Source organism: Lagopus leucura, unplaced genomic scaffold, assembly GCF_019238085.1.
Source record: "Lagopus leucura isolate 7727_CA_CO unplaced genomic scaffold, USGS_WTPT01 Super-Scaffold_1, whole genome shotgun sequence".
Taxonomy (NCBI): Eukaryota; Metazoa; Chordata; class Aves; order Galliformes; family Phasianidae; genus Lagopus; species Lagopus leucura.
Genome location: NW_024962250.1, coordinates 39,145,130 through 39,168,137, shown reverse-complemented (window position 1 = coordinate 39,168,137; position 23,008 = coordinate 39,145,130). Strand labels below are relative to the sequence as shown.

The 23,008-nt window shown below is 43.2% G+C and overlaps 1 protein-coding gene across 7 annotated transcripts in view; it reads left to right on the top strand.

Moving 5' to 3' along the window:
• KTN1 (kinectin 1) overlaps nt 1-23,008 on the top strand; it is a 70,788-nt gene that overhangs the window by 25,772 nt on the left and 22,008 nt on the right. For all 7 annotated transcript variants that reach the window (XM_042895286.1, XM_042895294.1, XM_042895278.1 and 4 more), the window contains exons 5-25: nt 1,506-1,636; nt 3,085-3,201; nt 5,537-5,677; nt 7,896-8,002; nt 10,007-10,139; nt 11,088-11,175; nt 11,469-11,635; nt 12,037-12,105; nt 12,909-12,946; nt 13,479-13,569; nt 13,872-13,940; nt 14,668-14,705; nt 14,809-14,899; nt 16,572-16,658; nt 17,761-17,795; nt 17,929-18,019; nt 18,793-18,861; nt 19,714-19,751; nt 20,406-20,496; nt 20,664-20,732; nt 22,294-22,331. In XM_042895286.1, coding sequence (XP_042751220.1) covers nt 1,506-1,636; nt 3,085-3,201; nt 5,537-5,677; nt 7,896-8,002; nt 10,007-10,139; nt 11,088-11,175; nt 11,469-11,635; nt 12,037-12,105; nt 12,909-12,946; nt 13,479-13,569; nt 13,872-13,940; nt 14,668-14,705; nt 14,809-14,899; nt 16,572-16,658; nt 17,761-17,795; nt 17,929-18,019; nt 18,793-18,861; nt 19,714-19,751; nt 20,406-20,496; nt 20,664-20,732; nt 22,294-22,331 — 1,798 coding nt within the window. The remainder of the gene's footprint in view (nt 1-1,505; nt 1,637-3,084; nt 3,202-5,536; nt 5,678-7,895; nt 8,003-10,006; nt 10,140-11,087; nt 11,176-11,468; nt 11,636-12,036; nt 12,106-12,908; nt 12,947-13,478; nt 13,570-13,871; nt 13,941-14,667; nt 14,706-14,808; nt 14,900-16,571; nt 16,659-17,760; nt 17,796-17,928; nt 18,020-18,792; nt 18,862-19,713; nt 19,752-20,405; nt 20,497-20,663; nt 20,733-22,293; nt 22,332-23,008) is intronic.

The window sequence follows — 23,008 nt, the reverse complement described above, 5'->3', positions numbered from 1 at the left end:
TAGACCTGTATTCAAAAATGCACACTTTGAAGTCTTCTTGGCAACTCTGTGGTACCTGAGTTGGATTCCCACTTGCCTGAGGCTCCTCTTGTGCTTCCAACTCAATGGCTGTGTATTATTGCTGTGGGGCATGAAAGCCTCCCCTGTGCACCAGTCCCTTCTCGTTTCCTTTGCAAGCCGTAACCCTTCTATGTGAGCTTCTAATTCTTCTGTGTCAGCTGGGATTTGCTCTCCCAATATAGAAATCTTCTTGTATTCTAACTGTAAGCTTCTTGCAAGGGCAAGGCTCTTCCTGTGTTCAGGGAGCACAGGGCTTGGTCTGCTCCAAGCCCAGTAGACCTTCAGCAAACCAGACTCTGGTCTCAGGATGTTGGTATGTTCCTGGTAAAAGCATCACTGATGATGTCAGTGCAGCGATGACATGATTTGAAGTCTGTGGCCAAGGCCAAGTTGGGTTTAGGACAAGGACGGGGTGTGCTGGAATTCCTCAGGGCTTCCCTCACAGCTCTCTGGACTGTTATTCAGTTACCTGTTTTCACGCTCGATAATTTTTCCTATGGTCTTAATATTGCCAGAATTTAGTTTCCTATTTTTCATTCATATTTTATTCTCTTCTGGGGTTTGGGTTTGCCTTGTGGTTTGATATCACGTCCAGAGCTGTGGTGAGAAAGCTGGACCATTCTCCATTATCTTAGGGGCACTTTCTGAACCAAGCAACCTTTTTAAGTTTTTACTTTCTTTTTACTCCCCTCCAGTCTCTTGGCATACTTCTCTTGGATAGGGGTATTGGGTGCCTCAGACTTGTGCTTCCATTTCCTTAAGTTAGGGGGCCACCTAATGACTTACTTGTGCAGCCTGTTTTTCTAATGAAAAATGCTTTTGTTTCTGTAAGAGCATGGCAGATCTGGAGTGCGCTTGCTTTGTTTGTGTCTTTCTGAACACTTACAGAATCAGTGATGAAGATGGATCTCACTGATCTATCTCCCTGCTGCTGAATTCCTGCAGCAGTTCATTTCCAAACTTAGACCGATGGAATATCTTTCTGATTCCATGTATTGTAATCAGAAATGTGCCATGTAAATTCATTGCTCTGTCGTCTGCATATTGCTTTTGGAGCGAGGCTGTCCTGTGAACTGGGAGCTCAGTTTGAATTACTGTCATAATATGCTGGGAAGAACTCTTCAAGTTTTCACATTTGTGCTATTTTTCCCCCCAGATCTGTGTTGTGCTTTGTCTTCTTGCTAGCAACACTATAAATGTTACCAACTGTACAAACAAAGCGATGGGATTTTTTTTCCCCCAAAACTGTCAGCTGGCAGATTGTTATCAGATTTAAATCTGAGTTATGTTGTTTTAGCTGAATGCTCATGACCTTTTGCTTCTTGGCATTTCAGACTGAAATTAAATATAATGCATAATGATACCCCATCACATGCTGTTTCAAGGCAAAATAAATAATTCTGTACTGAGTCCAAAGCAAATATATCCTCCCTTCTGTGTTGCAGAGAATGCTGAAGTAAAATTTAAAGACTTTGTGATGGCCATGAAGAATATGATCTTCACTGAAGATGAGGCCCGTTGTGTAGTGGAGGTGTTGAAGGAAAAACCTGGTGCAATTCACGACGTCTTACAAAAGGTGAATGTCTGTGGGTATGGGGGAGAGGAGGCTTTTAGATGGGTAGAAAGTGGAGGAGACACTGTCAAATGAGCTAATGGATGTTTTGTCGCTGTTTCTGCATTATGGCTTTGGAAGACTTTTTTCCAGCTGGTCTGTGCCTGCTTTTACATGCAGAAGGCAGTTGTCAGATATCTGCCATCTGCCAGGGCTGGCTAGACAGGCTGATAGCTCCTAACTGCTCGTAAAGGGCAGCCATAACCATCAGTAGAAGCTGTGTAATGTAGGGCTGTTGCAGCTGACGCAGTGTGTTGGCATGGGGGAAGGCTATGTGGTGACTTTAGCAGCCATCTCTCACAGATATGTAGGAAAAACTGTAATAGGAATTAAGGAAAAAAAGCAACAAACAGGACTCCCTCTTAGAAACCTTACACATTAAAGCATTCTGGCTATTTTGAATGTGTTTCATAGGACCTTAGGATACCTCAGATTGGAAGGTCTGCGGTCCATTCTCTTGCTCAAAGCAGGGTCTGCTCCCTGGTCAGCCTGGGCTGCTCAGGACTTTATCCAGTCAGGCTTTAAACCATGAAGAACTGAGGCTGAGTAACTTCTCTGGACAGCCCATTCTAATGCTTGGTGCTTCTTTACTCTCTAATTTCTACACTTCTGTATTAAGACAACAGGGTGATGACCACCAGTATCTTGCAGTACTATCAAAGGCGATCTTCCAACCAAATTGAGAATGGGTTTGTGGGACTGCAACTCCCCTCTGCTTCTTTTACTAGCAGACTTTATTTAACACAGTCTGAATGTATATGTGTAGAAGGTTTGCCCCTTCTGGCAGTTATTTTATTTTCTAAGGCCAGTGTACAAGTGGCAGGACAGCAGGGATCATTCCCTCTGCTTCTGTGTCCCACAGCACCTCTAAAACTTGTCATTCTCCCGCACAGAGATGTTACTGTTGTAGCTGGAGGCTCTCCTGAGTGGAAGGGGGACCAGACCAGTGTTCCCTCTTTCCCTTGTAGTGAGCTTTCAGGAAATCAGGTGGTATTTCTACTCCAGGTTGGGTTATGCCTGCTTTGAGCATGGGTGGGACCCGGTGATGTTGGCAATCTCTTCCTCTCTCATTTATCAAATGATTCAGCGTGGCTGCGCTGTTTTCCTTTATTTCTTTAATGACTGCTCTTTGTTTTTCCCAGTGCCACCAAAGCAGCCATCTTCCAATGTGGGAGCTCCTTAAGAGCCCATTTATTCTCTTAATTGGTTTCAGTGCATTTGAAAATGCATTTCCTGGTCCGATAAAACCAGCGCTGCAGGATCCATTAGCAGCAGGGCTGGGTACTCGTGGTGCCATGTACGCTGTGCACACAAACCATGTGAGGGCATGAGGGGGTGTTGCTTCCTTTCAGCCTCACTCTGCTGGTGTACTTCTGGCATGTATTGACCAGTCGTGTGTGCTTTTGCTGCAGGCCAGCAAGGCAGAGTCGGCTGCAGCTATGCATCAGCTGCAAGAGAAGGAGAAAATGCTCGCTGCGATGAAGGAAGAGGCAGCTGTTGCAAAGGAGCAGTGCAAGCAGCTAACCCAGGTAAATGCAAAGGAGTTTGTGTGTGCAGAGAGCTTTTGGATAATTGCAGGGGCTTGGAGAATGAGCAGCAACAAATTCTGGCCTGTTGAGGTTAGTCTAAATTAAAAGCTGGAATCTCTTATATTGGGAAGGTGTTCCAAGACTGTTAGTTTTTATGATGCTATTAGTGTGTTTGTGCAGAGCTGTTTGCCAGTAGTTTTTCCAGGTAGTTCACTTACTGGCATTTTTAAACTGAGGCCATTTTTCTCTTCAAAAGGTTATTAAGAGCAAATGCTTTTTTTTTTTTTCGTGAGCATTACATGGATATAAATATAAAACACCTCTTTTTCCATTGCAGCTTTAATTGAGTGTACATATTCCAGTATTTGGATGCTTGCTTGCTTCTAGGCACATTAATGATCAGCTTTCTTTGAGAAAGCTGCAGCAAGTTTGAATGCTGCTTGGCCCCTTGAGTTGCAGCACTGATGGTTTTAGACTTACAGTTGCACCACTGTTGAGATAACTTCATGAAACTACGTTTATTTTTTTTTCTATTGAATGTTTCAAAGGAGATCAGTTACTGTGGAAAACTGAATTATGTCAGTGTTGTAATAAATCATAGACTTGGCAGGAGTAGGATTCTTATGTTTTGGGTAATTTGGAAGTAGAGTGATGTTAGAATCAGGAATATTGTGGGACAGGATCTGAGCAGAAAGACTGTGAGTGTCAGAGCATGAGTGTGGAGGAGGGAAAAGCCATCTACAGGGTGGTGGTTGGAAAGCAAGGCAGGGTCTGCAGAGAAGAGGGGTGGTTGTTAGTTTTCCCAGTTTTGTTAGGGGGAGGAAAGGGAAGAGGAAAGATGAACAGGCATTCCTGAAAGCTGAGAGGAAGCAGGTGAAGGCAGAGCTGCTGCAGTGCTAAGTCATCAGGGTAAGCAAAGGGAAAAAACTCAACAAGCTTTTATCTTCTAATTAACATGTTCCTTTGAACACACTGTTAAAAGCTATGGAGGGACTTAGAAGGCAAGGTGCAGAGATGTCCCTGGGGCTGTCAGTGCAGGTGATATCTGGAGAGGATGAATGAGAGCAAGGAGTGCCTGACCTCTGTGGTGTTGAAGGTGTGAGAGCTGGTCTTGCCAGCATCTCTGGCACTGCCTTGGTGGGGTGCATGGGCTGGTGAGGGTTGTAGATGAATGGCAGAAGTTGGTGGAGGGGTAGAAGGAAGCCAGAAAATGTCATGCTGCCTCCCTCTTGTTGTATCCTAGCAGATGGAAGACCAATGACACTCGTGTTTGAGAAGGCTTTGTGTTAAACTATCTCCTAATGTCTTTGGTTACTCTGTGAACGTATGCTTGGGAGCTTATTATGGTTTGTTTTTTTTTTTTTTATTCTGAAGAAGACAGCTTCCTGAAGCCAACTCACTGGCTCTAAAAAGAGAGAACAGCTTTTATTGAAAATGAAATGTGGACAAAGCTTATAATTACTCTGAGGAGGTGGAAGGTATTCAGGCTAGTTATTTGGAGCACTGAAATGCTGTGGCAGGGCTCTCTGTGCTGTCGGAGAGGCTGACTGCTAATGTGGGCACTTGGGATCTCTGGAGAAGCCTCTGGCACTGTGTGGAGCTACGTTGTGTGGCATAGCTGGAGGCACTTGGAGTTCGAGTGTGCAAATACTCCTGTGATCAGAGCTGCCTGAGCCCTGTACTCAATGGTTTTGCTTTCTGCAGCAAATGCACTTATATTGCAGATTAGCAGCTCTGTGGACTTTTCAGGTGTCCAGGTTGAGTTACTGGCTAATAAATAATCCAAATTGAACTGTGTATTTTCATTTGGAAGTTATAATGTGGCATGCTGGTGGAATTCAGGCCTTACTGCTGGGTGCTAATACCTCATCTCCTATGGCAAAACTGTTTTCAGCGTTGGCTTTGCAACCTGCTATAAAGCAATTACATGCTCTGAAATGCTTTGTAGTTTTGCTGCAATTCTTTATCCAGTTTCTTTCATTTTGCTGTACCTGGGAGGAAAATCCAAGGTACGCCCTGTGCAGAGTCTGTGACTTTAATCGTTAGGACTCTGTATTATCTGGCTAAACTTGATAGAAATAAGACAACAGGAGGCTGTTGTTTAAAGTGGCAAACCTCTTTTCTAACACATGTGAAATTGCTGATTTAAAATCCTCAAAAGGGTGCTGAAAGCTTGGCCAGTGTAGTACTGTAATTTGTGAGTGAATGCTGGTGCTTGCTGTAGTTTGATATATGCTTGATATGTTCCTCATAATCATAAAACATTGTGTCTGTTGGATTCTAGAAGAGAGTGGTAGGTGATTTCTTTTCTTTTTCCTTTGGTTTCCCACCCAAGGAGCTGGTTGCAGAAAAAGAGAGGAACGGCTTGCTTACAGCAAAAATGAGGGAACGCATCAACGCGCTGGAGAAGGAGCATGGCACTTTTCAGAGTAAAATACATGTTAGCTACCAGGAATCCCAGCAGATGAAGATAAAGGTAAAAGCTTTCGTAGAATCATTAAGGCTGGAAAAGATCTCGGGGATCCCCAAGTCCAAAGCACCCCACTGTGCCCATTGACCATGTCCCTCAGTGCTACCTGGCTCTTGGACACCCCCAGGGATGGTGATCCCTCCTTCCCCCTCCACTCCCTGGGCAGCTGTACCACTGCATTACTACTCTTTCTGTGAAGAGCTGTTTCCTAATATCCAACCTAAACCTTCCCTGGCACAACTTGAGGCCATCACCTCTCATCCTTCACTGTTTGGGTTGAAGTTCGTATACAAGCAGATCAGTGCTAAGAAACCTTCATTTTAGCAAAGAGTGCAGCATTTGTTATTTCAAGTCAGCTTCTGTGGAAGTGGTTGTTACCTGGAATCTTGAGTGCAGTGTGCTGATAGCTGCTAATGTGACCCATCTGCATGAGGGTAGGGAAATTCATGGCTGATTCGTAAGGCAGAGTCTTATCAAAGGTGGCTGTTTCAGTCTGCAAAAGGCCAGTGCTAGGCAGCCTGGCTTGTCTAGATACTTCTGCTTTGTGGTATTCTGAAATGTTAACCAATTGAGCATGAAATCTAATTGAAATACTCAACTTCAGGTAGACATTAATGCTGAGGATCATTTAGAAGCTGATAAATCTTGCTCTTAAATCTCAGCATGGAGAGATTAGTCAAGTTGATACACAAGAAGTATCGTTGATTAGGAAGGTGCTTTACTGAGAATATTTGAAGGGCAGCGCTTATATTTTTGTTTTTAGACCCTTGTTTGAATTTGTTATGATGTAGTGACTTCAGAAGGAGTTTTCAGCAGATATTTTTAAGCAAAATGGCCCTGCCTATACCAGGCCCTGACATGTGCTTAGATATGTCATGCTGGTGTGTTCTCCTGAAAGGTTGTCACAGCACCAAGCCTGGTTTGTGAACATCCAGTTTCAGTGATATTTCTGTTGTATCTTGGCTCTCTGGAGAATGCCAGCTCTGCAGTTCTGGAGCAGACACTGTTGCACCTGAACCTACACAGGAAACTGCAAAGTGAGAGGATCTTCCTGGGGGAGGTGGAGGAGGTCTGGGGACCAAAGGGTGATTTCTACCAGCTTCTATAGCTGGAGGAAGGGTGTGCAGAGGTGCTCTGGTCCTGCTCCCCCTGCTGCTGTTTCACAGTGCTGCAGAGAAGCTGAACCATAGCCATCAAAGATTCCAGATCCTCTTTATCTGTGTGGTGTTTAAAGTAAAAATAATACTAAACAAGGAACACAAAAAAACTACCACAAAACAAATACTAAAAAAAAAAACCCCAAGCTCATCAAAGCCCAGAGAGAACAACTCCTTGGATGTGTTGGTGCTGAGCTGGATGTGGCTGCTCCCCAATGGACCACTCTCTTGCTGTTGTTGTTATTCAGATGTTTGGTATTTGTGTTATTTTTTGTGGACTTGTGCTTACAAGATCCTCACTGATGAGTCACTCATGGTGAAACTGGGTCTTGGAAATGGTGTCAGCTGCAACTGGTGCTGGAAGAGGAAGAACGTGTTATGTGCTGTACATGCTTCAGGATTTTCAGAGCAGGCTGTAGGACCAGCTGTGCTGGCATCTGGATATGCAAAGTCCATTTGTTGTTCTTTATTTCCCCTTTGAATCCTGTCTTTTGGTCATGTTTAAACTACTGTGAAGCAGCTTTGGGTTTTAGGGCATCTCTCAAGCACATTGAGATGTAACTGAAGCGTAATTTTACCTGAAGAAAAAGATCTTTGTAGTCTCAACTTCAGGATGTTAGATCTGGACAAGCCTTTTGCAGTTTACATGCTACAATCTGTGTATCTTTGGTTATTTCCAACTTTTCTGCTTTATTTACAGGCTTTGTAAACCTCTGGCATTAATCCAGTGAATTTATTTCTTCCTTGGAAAGGGAGATAGGTACCCAATTATCGATAACTCAACTGTGCAACTGTAGATAGTTATCAATATCCTGAGTAATATTTGTGTACTATTTGAAATGTGGCCTTGATACAGTGGTGTAAAAGGAAACTGATGTTTTATTCAAGCAAGTAGAGCTGAGCTGCATCAATTTAGTGGAGGAGTGGTATGAGGAAGGGAAGTAAAGCTGTCCTTTTCCCCAGAAAAACACTATTGTTACCTTTAACTGTTGTATAGTTGCATTTGCTGTGACATTTTGGTGATTTCTGATTTCTCTTTTACTGTAATCTTTTTCTCCCCTCTTCAGTTCCAGCAACGCTGTGAGCAGATGGAGGCAGAAATAAGCCACCTGAAGCAGGAGAATGGTATCCTGAGAGATGCTGTCAGCACTTCTACCAATCAAATGGAGAGCAAGTATGTTAGCAGCTCCTTGGAGCTCTGCTTTTTTTTAAGCTTTGCCTGAAGAACTCTGGCTTCTGCTCCTTTCATTTCCATTTCCTTGGCTGTCCTTGCATTTGTGTTTACAGAATCACAGAATCACCCGGGTTGGAAGGGACCCCAAGGATCATGTAGTTCCAACCCCCCTGCCTAGCAGGGCCACCAAACATACACATTCAGATCAGGTTGCCCAGGACCCCATCCAACCTGGCCTTAAACACGTCCAAGGACGGGGCATCCACAACCTCCCTGGGCAGCCCGTTCCAGGGCCTAACCACTCTCCTAGTAAAGAACTTCCCCCTAACATCCAACCTAAATCTTCCCTCCTTCAACTTAAAACCATTTCCCCTAGTCCTGCTGTTATCAGCCCTTTTGAAGAGTTTACTCCCCTCCTGGGTGTAGGTTCCCTTCAGGTATTGATAGGCTGCAATGAGGTCACCCCGCAGCCTTCTCTTCTCCAGGCTGAACAAGCCCAACTCCCTCAGCCTGTCCTCATAGGGGAGGTGCTCCAGCCCCCTGATCATCTTAGTCGCCCTCCTCTGGACCCTTTCCAAAATCTCAATGTCTTTCTTGTACTGAGGGCTCCACACCTGGACACAGTGTTTAAACTAGGTAACTGTGATTTTGGAGCATGAAGGTACCTGTTTGTGTTTGCGTTGAGCCACAGCTGTCAAAACTGATTAGTATCTTTCATCAGATGAAGCCTAGGCTGCTAGAGGTCTGAGGTCTGACAGGAAGAACTGCAGGAGTGCTCAATCATAGCCAGTGTATTTGGTAGGGTACATTTGTCCACCTGGCTTTAGGAGAAGTGCTATTGCAGATCTCTTGGGAGGACAGCAGCTCTGACCTTATAAATTGGTCCTGCATTAAAAAGGAAGATGTCAGTGTGCTGCAGTGATGGTACCACTGGGTGACAGCTGGATTCATCCACCATCGCTTGGAGAATCAAAAAGCACCTCAAGGTGTCATCTTTTTGTGAGTTATGACTTAACTTTACAACCATACACACAGTCCTCTGTCAGCTCAGGGACAAACTGAGTGCCTGATAAGGGCTGTAGGCACATGGGTGAATTGCTGCTAGTGGCCTTCTGTCTTCAGGAAGCCAAAACCACGCTTCACATGCTCTAGATAGCTGGTTTGTTACTGTTGGAGACTGGAATGTCAGAACCCTGTCATGGCTTGGAAATGTTGCTGTGTCTTCATTTTCTGGCTGGTCTGTTCACGCCGAGGTGCTACTTCCTTATGGACCATTCTGCCAACAACTGCTGAACTGCTGAGCATAATGCAGCAGATGCACCTTCTGCTCCCTGCCCACTTTCTGTAATGGCATATAATAAGGGCAAGTCCTCTGATTGTAGAAATGAAGCGTCGTAATTACCAAATCTTGAAAAAAATGCTTAGTTTGGGCAAATATAAATAACATAATGCTTTTTGTTTGCTTATACACAGAGAGGAGCCTTGCAGAATTCTTGCCTTGTGTGATACAAATGCAAATGCATCTTCACTCCCTAAGTGAGAGAGTGCATCATACACCTTCACAAGTTGAGAGTGAGTCAGGTCCATGAGGCAATGTGTAGTCCAGAGAGATTCCCACAGTTAAGTCTTCAGTGAGTTACAGATCAAGGATCCTTCATGGGAGGAGGAACAGAATGTGAATTTGTGAGACTTTTCTGTGTGCTGGCCCTTTTTGTATAAAGCCATCCAAATTATAACCATCAGCTTTCAAACATTTTGAAGGAGCTGCTGCTTGTGGCTTATGGAGTTCCCTTTTGTTTCTGGCTTTGGGTTATAGCTGCTGTGCTGACAGCCAGCATTCCAGACCTCATCCCTTTCCTAGGGTAAAACAATGTGAGTGAAACTCAGCACAGCCCTCTGGCTGCAAATACAACACTTGATGTTTGACTAGCTGTTGGTATTGCTTATGCTTCTTGGAAGAGGGGAAGGAACTGAACAAGAAGCTGTAAAAATGTTTATTTCTAGGCAGGCAGCTGAACTGAACAAACTGCGTCAGGACTGTGCCAGGCTGGTGAATGAACTGGGAGAGAAGAACAGCAAGCTGCAGCAAGAGGAGCTCCAGAAGAAGAATGCAGAGCAGGCAGTGGCTCAGCTAAAGGTGACTTTGCTTTTTCTCTGCCTTGCTGAGTTGCACTTGAGGTTTTTATCTGAGCCAAGTCCTGAGCTGGGCAGGATGGAAGGAGTGTGAGAATTGCTTCTGCTGTTTCCCTGGCCACTGGTCTCTGTCCGTTGTCTTTAGATACACAAATATCAATTTGTGGATAATTTCTGAGCCAGCCTGTGGGCTTATTTAATGCTTTTATTCAGTACCTGTATTTTCAGTGATTACAGACTATGACAACAAACTTGCCCTCCCAGGTGAATATCTTTTAAAAACCTTAATTGGTGATGTTGAACCTTGTTTTCTACGATTCAGACAAGATTTGTGTCCTGGTTTGGCCTGGTTTCCATGATACTTTGGAGCAGTTCATCCAAATAGGATTTTTTAATAATTCTTTTACTCGTTGATTGTTCCATAAAAATTAGTCTTCTTTGTTTGGAAGCTCCACACTTTTGCTTCAATGCACAATTATTTTTTAGAAGTATACTGATATTTTGATGTATCTTTTTTATTTTCTGATGAGATCATCAGCTCAGAAGTTCTGTCTGCCTCCAGTCCTTGCAGATGGAGAATTGATACCTAGGGCTGAGATGTGGTTTAATTTACAGATGTGTTTTTGTGTTTTATGTGGCTAGATCGGCTCCTGCTGTTAATTCTGAACTTGCAGAGCAAAAATGCTGCACTTCCGTACTACAGAAATCATCCTGTTAAGAGCCAGTGATTAAATTCTGTTCACAATTTGCCTTTCAAATTAATGGGATAAACTGTTCTGGGAGGAGGATTACAGGGCGCTCTGTCTCTCTGATGCGCCCTAATGAAAACAAGGAACAATTTTCCTTCCTTACCATATGTTTTGGGAATAGCACTGAAGAGGTGAACTCCGAATGTTTCAAAACTAAATTAAAGATTAGACTTATTTTCATCAATTCTGTCTTCCATGTGAAGGTCCAGCAGCAGGAAGCAGAGAGACGATGGGAAGAAATCCAGGTTTATCTCAGGAAAAGAACAGCAGAGCACGAAGCAGCACAACAAGGCATGTATCAAACAAGAAAATCCCACATAGTGCTAACTGCAGTGATCTTGCTGTATTAAAAAAAAAAAAGTATTAATTGGCTTAAGTGTTAAACAGAGCTCAAATTGATGTCAGTAGTGCTTGCACACCCTGGGGAAATCGTGTGCTGTGATACAACTTTAAATGCTGATGAGTAGAACCTTGGCTTGCTGGATCAAGGCTTCTCATCATCTTCCCTGTTTGCAGTGCAAGTTACTTCCCCCTAGAGTTCAAGTACGTACTTCTGAATTTAAATCCTGATGTTTCTGCTGCAGATGTGCAGAATAAGCTTGTTGCCAAAGACAATGAAATCCAGAGCTTGCACAGCAAACTTACTGATATGATGCTGTCGAAACAGCAGCTGGAGCAGAGGATGTTGCAGCTGATTGAGAATGAGCAAAAGAGAGCTTCTAAGGAGGACTCTATGCAATTGAGGGTGCAGGTATTGCTCACAGATCTTCTTTTTCTTTCCCCTTTGTGTCTGTGGAAACAGTAATAACCTTGAAATGCTGCTCTAACTAAGCTTTCCCACTGGGAGCTTGCATGCAGTGTTGGGAGGAGGACTGGAGCCGTTTGGGAGCAAGCATGTAATAATCCTTGCTGGCTGCAGGGAAACCAGCAGGTGTGTGGTGGGGTAGGGAATATTTCCTTTCAGATGAAGTGGGATGTTACACTACCCTCAAACCAACCTATCTCTGTGGGAGAAAGATGGCATCTCCAAAATATGTGAAAATTAAATGCTAAACTGTTCTTACTGATAGAAGCACAACTAGGAGCTAATACTAGCAGAAGTTGACCATCTACAGATCTCAGCCTGCTTTTCTTTTTCTGCTCTCTTACTAGGAGCTGGTAGAGCAGAACGATGCTTTGAACACTCAGCTTCAGAAGCTTCATTCACAAATGGCAGCCCAGGTACAGCATGTTCCCTCTTCCCTTTCTTCTGTAGTCTTTAATTGTGAATCTTCTATAAAAGACCTTTTTTTAAGGTGGATGTGAGATGAGCAATAATGAAAGTGAAGACTTGTTAGCATCCTCTTTTGTCGTGTTCTCAACCTGATTTAAAACGTAAGCTTCTGCTCTCCTTTCTTTGGAGGGAAAATGTCCACCTGTCTCCAGTACTGCCTTTCATTTAGAACTAGGAGTGGAATACCATTCAATTTCTTTTTTTTCTATACCTTTTCATGTGTGGGTATTCTCATGTGGTTCTTTGGTCTTCTTGCTGTCCTCCCATGAACCAACTGATAGTGTTTTTCCCCTTGTCATCATATTGAGGAATAGTGACTTAGGTGGCTGCTGTATAAAGCTCTGTTCAGTCCACTGGGGACAGAACACCTGGCAGAAAACCCCTTTGAGGAAGTAGGGTTGGACTGGATAGGTACCTGTGTGGACATCAGGGCTGATGAAGTGGTTTGACAGTGGGGTGTCCCATAAGGCAGCTAAGCTTAGGAGACAAGTGCTGGTGATTCCCAGTGCTTGTTTGGAATCTGACAAAGAGGATCTTCTGGTTGTGTTGCCTTGAGCAGAAAGGGAAGGGATATTAGTATGCGCTGAGATCCTTGCTGTGTTCTATAGCTAGGAAGTACTTGAAATCTGCCTGGGTCAATTTGAAATAATGAGACAAATCTTACAAGTTCTATTCCTGGTTTGCTGCAGAGGTTGATTCTTTGCCTTGCTTTACTCTCAGCTGTGGTTGTTTTTTTCTTTTTTTTCTGCAGACCTCAGCTTCAGTCCTGGCAGAAGAACTGCACAAAGTGTGAGCATTCATTTCCCCTGGTGTTTGGGAGATGTCACTGGCTGCTATCACACACCACCTTTCCTCAGTGCATGCACAGTGTGCATGGGAGGGAAGGGTGAAGGAATTGTTGTCAATGCTTTTCACTTTCTAAATGAGATTCACTTTAGAGCTGGGAAAACACTTCCTGCAGACTTCCTTTCTGTGTCTGATCTCAGATTTGCAGCCTGTTTATGGGGGTCTGTGCTGCACAGAAAGCAGTGCCTCCTGTTGTTTATGGGAATCAATGCAGCAATGTGTGTGACCATTTCTCCCTTTGGGAGATGGGGTAGTTTTGTTTTGGAGCTAGAAAACATCCCATAAATGTTTGGTAAGCAGACAGCATTTGAAATGGAGGGAAAAGCTTTTGGACTCAAAATGTGCTGTCAGCAGAAATGTGGGTAGGACCTGGACTGAAGGGCTAGCATGTATTTTGTGTTCAGCTTCCTGTTTCATGGGCAACTTTCATTCTAGGCCTTCCAGTACTGATATGTCATCACTCTCATTTATACAGCATTGCAGAAAAGGACAAACAGCTAAAGCAGATGGAGGACTCATTAGGCAATGAACACGCCAATTTAACAAGCAAGGAAGAAGAGCTCAAGGTATAATAAAAGCACATGTAAATGCCAGCTGGTGGAGGGATGGGCTCATTGGGTGTGCATATGAAATGAAGCCTGTGAGGTGGTTGCTGTCATTAGATCTAGAACCAGCTCCTTTGACTGTAAGGCAGCTGATCTAGCCAGGATTGGTGTGTGATGAAAGCTGATGACAAATGTTAGGGGTTTCCCTTGCAATCACCTCTAGTCTATGACAAAAAACAACCAGGGATATTTTACACTGAAAAGTGGACTTAGCTGAAAGACCGTCTATGTGCAAAATGCAGATGTGTTTTTTCTTCCTTCAGGTCTTGCAGAATATGAACCTGTCCCTGAAATCAGAAATACAGAAGTTACAGGCTCTGACAAATGAACAGGTAAAATAAGGGATTCATTTTTAAGGCTTCATTTTTGGTATCTTCCCATTGCCTATTTTGTCCTAAATGCAAAGGCAGATCTGTTGGTGTAAGCGAGCTTATACACCACCAACAGTGTGATGTTGTGTGAGGTTACAGAATCAGGTTAATATGCAATTCCCTGGAGGTTTTGTTTTTGGTCAGAGATCTGCTCTTAACCTCCCTTCTTCACTGGCCGAATCTGTTTCTTACTAAGATAGCCAAGTGACTGAAGCATTTGCTGGTTGGGTTCATCTAGATTTGCTGATGTCCTAAGGACATTGCACAGGGGAGAACACAACTGTTGTTAAATATGCAGCCCTGGCATCTAAGAAAGTAAAAAACCAAGAATATACAGAAAAACCTACCTGACAACAGATGTATTTTTAAAACCAAACAAATGCTTTCTCCTCTGCTATTACTGTGTGGCCAGTGCATTACAGAGGTGGAAGTGCTCTGATTAATTACTGAAAATCCTGGTTGTTAAATGAATCCTTTCAAGATCTTCTTTCTTCTTGTAATTGCATGCTTGCCTGGTATGTAGTGGTGTTTTACAAGTGCATAATGACAAGCTTATCCCTTTCTTTCTTGCTGGTGTCATGTGTTGAGAGGCCAAACGACTTGTTCTAGCTTTTTAATATTGTGGAATGAAAGGTTGATTGAATCATGTGATGTATCTTAAGTCTGTGTTAATCCTCTTTATATCTAGGCTGCTGCTGCACATGAGCTGGAAAGGATGCAGAAAAGGTAAATAGATCTGGCATTCAATAAACAATTTTTATCAGTCTTTTATGTTCTTTTGAATTGATGCTTTTTGTAAGATGAATGTAACTCTTCTATTGTGTCTCAGCATTCACATCAAAGATGACAAAATAAGAACTCTTGAGGAGCAGATTCGAGAAGAACTTGCTCAGACTGTGAACACAAAAGAAGAATTTAAGGTAAGATGCAGAACAGCTATCCTTGTGCTTAACCACATCAGGTTTTCCAGGCTTCTGAGGTTGTGGAATAGTTTAGACAATTGAATGTTGGTTTGTAAAACAGAGCAGACTTCCAGGTGTTAAGCTGTGTTACAGCATTCTTTTTTTACAAGGCAAGGGTAAGGTGGGATATCAGAGTAATAACAACAGATGGTGAGAGATGTGGGGTAACTCAAGTCAAGTGCAGTGTCTACAGTTGCAAAGAGTGATGTCTTTGAAATGTGGAGGAGAAAGCTATTCAGTAAAAACTATTGCAGTTTTGTTGCATACTACATTTGAATGCAGCTCCCAAGGCCTTGGTGGGAGCCTTTGCTTGGGTTATCATGCTGTCAATCTTTTTTTTTCTTCCTCTTTTTATTTTTCTGCCAAGGTAGCTATAAAAATGCTTATTTCCTTCCTGCCAGCTTCCAAATTGTTTCTCATAAGGAAGCAGCTAAATTTCCAAAGCTTTTAGTTCTGTGATCTGGGGTCTGCACTGCGGAGTTGGTGCTTGTTTTTAAGTGGTGTTGCTAAAGATCAATGTAACTCAGTCTGAGCCTTGCAATACCATGTTGGGAGGTTTACTGGTGATGAACAGAGCAGGTGGGTAGGCTACATAGCTTCTCTAAGAGAGGCCATGCCCTATGGATCTCCTAGAGCTCTTGCAACTGTTATCAAGTAGTGAATGCAGTTCACTTATGAAAATTGCATTTTTGAATAGATTTTGGTGGCAAAACCCCCAAAGTTTCTCTAAGGTCTCAAAGAACAACAGGTAATGGTTCCCTCAGTTAATAGCTGGTTATTAGGACTTTAGGTGGTTGTTCTTCACAATAAGCTGAACCTTCAGGGAGGTGTGGAAGGTGAGCGTGAAGAAGTGACAGCTGTATTATGCATTTGATTACCTTATGTGATCTGACTCTCAAGAATCACAGGGGGCTTTCTAGGTGGTGCAGTGTGTTAAGAAAGAAGTGGTGAAAGTGAATGTGATAAGGAATAATGTGAATTTAGAATAGAAAAAGACTTTAGAGGCGTTACGGGGTGGTTATGGGCTGAAATCAGCAAGGTGCTTTGTGTCCAAAAATCACCTGGAGGCAATTTGGCAGTTCTCAGGAAGTGAACAGGGACCTGAGTGCAAAGGGTCCTTCTTGTGATAGTGTGGAAATCCACAGTGTACTCAGCATGGATGTTTTGTGCCCTTGGAATTTCTTTGATCCCAAACGTAAGTCTGCCCCGAATGCTTCTACCTGAGCAAGTGCTCCTTTCTTCCCACGCACATGGAAGAGGGAAAAACCAGGCTCAAAACAGCAATTCTTCAGTCCTCACCTTTGCTGTCCCTTCCTGCTGTCAAATCTTGAGATGCTGCTGATGCTCCTTGAGGAGGACAATGCAGTTTCTCTTGCCTGTGTACTTGGCACTGACTGATCCTCTGCCAGGGAATGAGGATGGTAACAGCTGAATTTCTCATGGGAACATAAGGACAGAAGTATTAGCCATCTTTCTTGCTTTCCTGTACTAAAGGACTCTTTGTAGTCTTGTAGCTTCCTAAGAACTGTCTGTAACAGCTTCTGTGGTATTTAATTACCTTGTTGCCACTGTGAAAATGTTGTAGTTCGGGTGTGCAGTTCTGAGCTGATAAATGTGAATTTCCTTTCAGATTCTCAAGGATCAGAACAAAACTTTGCAAGCTGAAGTGCAGAAGCTGCAGACTCTCCTATCTGAACCAGTACAGCCAACATTTGAGGTTGTATCAAACGTCCTCTAATTCTTTTGGATTTCTTAGGTATTTTCTTTTAAGTGGGCCATGGGGTGAGCGAAATGTGTTGCTTTTTTGGTGCACGTGGAAAGTCCAAGTCATGCAGCTTCTAGATCTGGCAAAGAGTATCCATACAAAATGTGTATTTTTTTCCTCCCCTGGAGAATGCTAGCTTAATGCAAGCAGTCTCTCCCACTTTTAATGATAAATTTCTGAGTAGAAAAATCCCACAAGCAACCAGCCCTCCTAGGAGAAAGATCTCCTATTGGTCTGGGGAGAGACCAGAGTAAGATCTTCATGCTGCTTGTTTTCATTCTGAGAGTGAGTTCTCAAACCAGTACTAATCAAAGAACAGACTCACATTATGGTGGCTTTTTCCTATTGCTATCTTTTTCTTTCTCCCTCTTCTTCCATGTTTTTTGCAATGGCATCAGTCTGAGTGCTCATGCAGGATACTGTAGGATAAGAGCTATTCTGCCCAGTTTCAAAGCCTGAGACAGCTTTGAATGCCCAACTTCATGCTCCTGTAAAGTGAGAAAACTTTCTGAAATGCTGGAGAAAGCCTTGCAGGACAGGAAACTGTTTCCTTTCTAGTCCCATGCTGGTATCTGCTGGTCAGCAGCTCCCTGTCTTCTGGCAGATAATCAGGTTTGCAGCTCTTACTCCCCTGAGAGGGCTGGTTTGTTGTCCTGCCTGAAATAGCTGATTTTCCTTGGGGGCTGGCTTACATTTCTTGTGGGATCTCTTAAAGTGCATTACTGTTAGCCTTTGAGAAGTCATAAATGCTCTGTTGGGTGAGCTTTAAGTGGAGCTTGTGATTTTGGTAGATACTCAAAGGACACAGATTTCTCAGGTGTTTGGGCTGGATCTGTACCTTTTTGGGCAGACTGACATCTGTCCAGGATCAGCATTAGACCCTTGTGCAATGAGGACATTCTCCCCAAGTCTGTTACCTGCTGGATTGGTGCAGTTCAGTAACTAAACTTGTGGAGAAGCTGATGCTCTCTAATTCTTTTTGTTGTTAAAATCCCAAATTGTTATTGATCCCATTGGTGATCACTCTGTTGCTTTTTTTTTTTTCTTTTGACAGGCAAACAAAGATTTGTTAGAGGAGATGGAAAGAGGGTAAGAAACCACTTTTTCTTTTGCACCAAAGGATCCTGTAGAGATCCAGTTCTGGGAGCAGGATTGCTATTGATAGCTAAGATGCTGCCAGAGGTTAACACTGCTTTCCTAATGCTCACTTCTGATTTCTCAGAATGAGAGAGAGGGATGATAAAATCAAGACGGTTGAAGAGCTGCTTGAGGCAGGACTCATACAGATGGCTAATAAAGAGGAGGAGCTGAAGGTAAAGACTCCTGTATTATCTTTTTATGGGGAAATATTGCTTAAGTGCTCTTGTGCAAAGTATATGCTGTAGTGCTTATAGTGAGATCTGAGATTGTTCTCTTTGAGTAGGAGAGACTTCTGGAGATAGGGTTAAAACCTTTTTGGTAGCACAGACTAAACACAGGCATTAATGGTATGTGTGTGTGCTTCTCTCTGCTTAGTTTAGAGTAGGCTTTACTAGCATCTTGATGTCCTTTGGAGTAAAGGTAATACATCTCCAGAGCTGTATGTTTGGTGTAATCTGAAGCAAATCTGTCTTTAGTAAAGGGTTTTTTGTAGTAACTTGGCAGCATGAGACTATTGCATCAGTTTTACTTACTGGTAATCTGAAGGGCAGTACCAAGATCTGTTTCCTGCTGAGTTTTCTGGAATGCTCTGTCCTGTCTGTCTGGACGTATCTGAAACAATGCTCACTTTGTGTCCCTAAGCTGCAGGTGAATTACTGAGGACCCCAGGGAGAACTTGCATGCTAGCAAACTGTCAGGGTGCCAAACAACCAAAGATGTGAGCACATCATCTTAATGTTTCCCTGGACATAAGTTTGAAGTGTTCCCATGGATTGAAGAATAATGATTCCACTGAATAATTTGGCTCTAACTGCTGCAGAGTGGGGTCTCTTTCAGGCTTTCAAATAGTCTTTCACTTGTTCTAAAATAAATTATTTTTCTGTCAAGCTTAACACATTTTCCCCAATAAATGAGTCTTTCATTACCTGTTTCTCTGCTTTCAAAGGTGCTGCGAACAGAAAATTCATCCTTGAGAAAAGAACTTCAAAGTCTGCAAATTCAGCTATCGGAGCAGGTAGTACTTCTCATCTAAAACTTTTATTACACCTAAACTTAAATCTGAAAGGATCTTGCTGTGGTTGCAAAAGTCAAGGGAAAAAGGCGAGGATGTCTTTGAAGCCTGTTGGCAAAGGATCCTGTTTTCTTCTAGCGCTGGTCTGGAAGCTGTAATATCTGTCAAGTGCTTCCTTTGCATAAGTGTCAGAAACGTGTTGGATCTCAAAGTTCCAATTCAGCAGTGGTTATGGGTTGGTTTTATCTTGCCACGTACTGCAATGGCTGTGGGCTGTGTTTTTCTAGCAGCCTGGTGCAATAAGCATGGCTGGTCGGGAGCTCCTGCTGCATCAGCCTGAGTCTGCACATTTGAGATTTCTAGTGTTAACCCACACTTGTGCAGGTGTGATTTAGCCCCCTTCTCTTTGTATCTGTGTTCTGTGACACTATCACAGTATGATGCTCGTTACTGCATTATTGTTTTTGACTCAGTGCACTCAGTGCCTATCACAGAGTACCTTGTTGGTATCCAGTTCTGCATGGGTGGCTCATGGGGGAGAGCATTTCTGTAAAATCGTTTGAGAGAGGGGGAAAAAAACCTCTAAATATTTATTGTTGGAATCCCTGTGGGGAGATGTACAGTGAAGCTCAGCTTCTCCTAGTAAAGGTGGAGTGTGGACTTTGTCTTGCTTTGCTGTAATTTGTTGCAGACCAGCTAATTTTGGCAGGAACAGCCAGATAGATAACATCTCTAGACTGCTATGTTCTCTCTTACCCAGTGCCAAAGGGCCCAAGCTCTTTACTCCTCACCCCTTACCATTTGCAGATAGTTTTGCTCTCTTGTTTTTCTAAGTTGAAAATCTGTTTTCAACAGGTTTCCTTCCAATCACTGGTGGAAGAACTCCAGAAAGTGTAAGTGCCTGCACCAGTTCCATTTCTGATTGTCACTTCTGTCTGTCTTTATTCCATGACTGCTTGTTTTGCTTCCCTGAAACAGCTTAGTTTTAACTGGGTGAAGTGTGCATGTGCAGCAGGGAGCATCATTGCTTTGGAAGCATGTCAGGTCAGATGAACAGCTTTGAAAATCCAGTTGTTTCTCTGCTAAGCCATTAACTTCATAAGTGTAACTGTGACTGGACGAGGGATTGCACTGAATTGTCAGACAATTGTTTGTCTGCAGTGGGTGCTCTGAAAGGACTGAGCTTGTTCAAGCTGTGTATGTATGTGCATTTGAAGTTAATAAATGCTTTGCTGAAATGTTGAGTGAAGGCTGAAGTGCCTCATTCCAGAGGTATCAGTGTATTTTTTTTGCTTAAGTATGCAAATTAAGCTATCTGTTTAGCATGATGAGCTACTGGTTATGTAAAGCTGGTGTGTTCTGCACTATTCTCATACACTCCTCCTGCTGGTCGCTTCTGGTTTTGGGACTGCAGTGAAAAAATGGTGCCTGCAAGAGTGGAAGGTCCTACTGTGATTCCCAGAGGCTACTGGTGGGATGTGAGCTGTATTTGCCCACATAGCCTCATTTGTTCAGCCAACTAATGCTATTCTTCTGCCCTTGCTAAGGATCCATGAGAAGGATGGCAAAATAAAATCAGTGGAAGAACTCCTACAAGCAGAAATCCTTAAAGTAGCAAGCAAGGAAAAGACTGTTCAGGTACCCATCTCAGTACCTTCCAACACCTTGGCTCCTTTCTGTGTCTATGGCATTGACACCGTTTATTCGTTACTGCATGGCATTCTGTAGAGATGAATTTGTAGCTTCCATTTTTGTGGTGTTTTTGTTTCCATTGTCCAATCCTGTCTTGTTTTGTCATTGAAAAGGCTTTGACACAGAAAATAGAGGCTCTGAAAGAAGAAGTAGGAAATTCCCAGCTTGAGATGGAGAAACAGGTAAAACACCTTAGCGCCAGAAGTGTGAACCAGACTTGCCTTGGATGCACTGCTCACTCATTTCTGTTTGACTGTGTTTTCTTTCACTGATGTATGTCATTAGATAAGGAAACCTTGTGATGGTAGAGCTATGCTTTTCTCTGATATGAAGCTGTAAATATGTAGTGTAACTGCTAATGCCCTGCAGAAACCACCTTTCCCTGGATGCCAAAGCTTTTTACATTTGTCACTGACTTTTGGCAAGATTTGGCATTGCTTAAAACACTGTAGCATTAGGTCTGGCTGGGCACACAGTGTGCTGGGATGTACTGTCCCTGCAGTGCAGCGGAACCCCAGGATGTCTGTTGGCTTTGTGACTTTCTGAAATCTCCAGCGCTGCTGAAATCTCTCCTTCTGTTGTTCTTTGTTACTAGAACAATAATACTGACCCAAATTTTATTTGGTTTCTGGATAAAGCTAAGGCCATTCTTTTTCCAGTGTCCAAAGAAAGCCTGTCTTGGCAGAGGGAGATTTTACTCTAGCTATTAGGAATGCAGAAATGGAGGAGTGCTGGCTTTTTTGGCATGCTGGCTGTCTAGCATCTAGGAGCCCATGTTTCCTTAGGGAGTCCATTCTGCAGGCAGCTTGATCCATTGTGCTGGCAGGAAGTTTGCTTGCTTGTTTGTGTGGGGTGCCTGCCTTTTTTAGTCTGATTTTTCAGTCTTTCTAGTGACATTCCAGTGTGTCACCTACTTTCTTCTTAGTGTTAAAGTTTTGTCCTTTCTAGGCAAAACTTCATAGAACATGTTTGGACCTTTCCTCTAGTGCAGTTTCCCAGGAACTGGAGGAATTATTTGTGTTGTTCCATCCATGGAAGTGACACAGAGCCCAGGACAAAATGCATTTTGGTGTCACTGGCCCTGCATATCACAGAATCACAGGGGTTGGAAGGGACCTCTGGAGATCATCCAGTTCAAGCTCCCACCTCCTCCAGAGGCAGTACATGTGCACCTCTTGGTCTCCTGCAAGTAGAAACAGAGGCTTTTGGGAATGTCTGAAGTGGGTTGGAGAGGGCTAAACTCACGGAGCTGTTTGGACAGCTGGTATCGACACAGGTAGCAACTCTGTGCTTTGTCAGTTTTCTATACAAAATTCAAAGCAAATATCTCTACTCTGTCTCAGTTATTCAGTTCATGTCTAGTCTTGTCGTGCAAAGATGTGAATGACCAGAGGTGATCTCTGACCTGAGCTGCCCTTCCCCGTGAGGTGGTTGTCATCAGTCTCTGCTTTTTCCTTTGTTGCCTTCAGCGAACGCTGCTCTGGTTGGCCTGCATGTGTTCCCACTTGCACTCTTTTCCTTTCTGCTGTGGAAGTCCTGTTTTAAAAGTGGTGAAAGTAAATAACGGAGATCTTTCACTTCTCATCATTTATTTTCTCACAAAGACTCTGTGTTTGTGCTTACATCGCTGCCTGTTTTTAATGGTGTTTAAAGTTCTTCCACCTGTTTCTCCCTAAAGCACTTTATAGCTTTCATGTGTCTTCTCAATGGCTATTGAACTGAAGTACTGATTGTTCTCTTTAGGTGTCAATTACATCCCAAGTCAAAGAACTTCAGACTCTGTAAGTACAGCTGCTAACATATTTCGTCTGCCCTGTGCACCCCTCATTTCCCTGCTCTGGTCTTCAGTTTAAAGTGTTCTTGCCCAAGAATATCTCTGGTTCTCATCAAGGGAGCCAAACAAGCAACACCAGACTTAGTAGATGTGCAACTTTACTGCGTTTGCCTGCAAACAAAGGGGGAAGCACTGCTTGGCTTTGTGGACCTAAATTAACTTACATGGGATGAAATCCAAGTCAGCTTGGAAGCACGTAGGCAAAGGTGCTGTGGCAAGCTTACTTTAATAGAGTCTGTACTGTAGTAGGTGGGTTGGTGAATAAGAATTGAATCGCTGTGGTCATCTGTCCCTCATGTCCCCAGTTGGGACTCCCTTCCCCACTGGGAGAAGGGGAGGAATTATTTTTAGGTGAGGAGAGCACTCATTTGAAATCCCTGCAATGTGTGCTGATGCAGAACTTGACTGCTTTCTCTTAATGATCAGTACCATGATCAAGGGCTTCTCCTGCTAACCAAGTCTGATGTGGAAATGTTCCCACATTGATTTTTCAGCAGGTGAATTATGGTTATGCCTTTGATCACATAGACTGCTTCTGTTTGTTACATGCTGAAAAGCACAGTATTTCTTTTCTTTTGAGATGAATAAAAGAGCAAGGGCTTATTCTGTGTGTCTGTGTGTGTG